At 46.6% G+C, this 1,059-nt stretch overlaps 1 protein-coding gene across 1 annotated transcript; it reads right to left on the reverse strand.

The window, feature by feature from the left end:
* Nucleotides 1-386: 386 nt before the first annotated feature.
* On the reverse strand, nucleotides 387-1,059 carry BDQ94DRAFT_155990 (uncharacterized protein; the record flags this gene model as incomplete). The annotated part of the gene is made up of 1 exon (XM_026768574.1): nucleotides 387-1,059. A coding segment is annotated over one exon (354 nt), but the record flags the coding sequence as incomplete, so codon positions are not given.

A 1,059-nucleotide genomic window follows, 5' to 3' on the forward strand; every position in this document is an offset into this window, starting at 1 on the left:
ACCGTCCCACGCCTCCGAATCCCTTTGGTAGATCCCCGTATCTATGGTCTGTCAATTCAAAAGACCCGGTATTCTTCCAACGCTTTGGTCATTCGTATCTTCACCATGGCGGTAGACAATGCCCATACAGTCATGACCATGGCAAGAAGCATGACTGAATCTGGGGGGTAGAATTTTGTATACTTTCACCAGCTGCTGTCCTTGATGGAGTGGTGCAAAGAACAATCGAGAAAAAAGCTCATCTAGGTTGCCCAATTTGTTCCTTAGCAGATGCGTAACCTACATCGTCTATCAACCTGAAAGGAGACCAGGGTCTGTTGCGTGAGATGCGATCAGTATGTCCACCGTTTTTGCACTCTGGTCAATTTGGTCGACATCCCAACAACCTCATTTTGGTAGGGTTGAATTGGAAATAGGTTTTGTTGTTGGGGTGGAATGCCGGTTGTGCCGGACACGCTGGAGTAGCTAGTGATTGTTATATTATATATATCATTGACCATTCATATACGAAAAGCATAGACCATTGATCCACATGATTATCAATCGCGAGCGACGAGGCTCATTTTTGTAGTGACTCAGGTATTAGTATATTCAAATGCCAGTACACTCATGTGTTGATCTCGTTGCCTTACGTCCTACGCCCATAGGTCGAAACCCGAGGGCAAAAATATTCGTTCGGTGCGCATTCGGAGTCCCCAGGCGGGCTTCAAGTGGAAACCCCTGGACAGCTCCCTCATAAGGATTAGTCCCGGGCCTACCCGAGCACCAGAAAATGTTGATGGCCCGGGGCAACAACAATCGATCAGGGGGACTTGTTGGGAGAAGTGACAGCGATTAATCTTTTCAATTGAAAAATGACTTAAGGAGTTATCTTTTACAGGAGCGGGATGCCTTATATATATATATCCGTTCCCAATCCCTGCCCGCACAGATTGCCATGGCACGCACGCGTTCCGGGACAAGACGGCATTGCCAATTATTTGACCGTGTCTACTCAGTAATTCCTTTATCATCTTTTCCCATCTCTCGCCATCTTTTGACCATACTTTCACCATTCCT

The sequence above is a fragment of the Aspergillus welwitschiae genome (assembly GCF_003344945.1).
Source record: "Aspergillus welwitschiae strain CBS 139.54b unplaced genomic scaffold BDQ94scaffold_384, whole genome shotgun sequence".
Lineage (NCBI taxonomy): Eukaryota > Fungi > Ascomycota > Eurotiomycetes > Eurotiales > Aspergillaceae > Aspergillus > Aspergillus welwitschiae.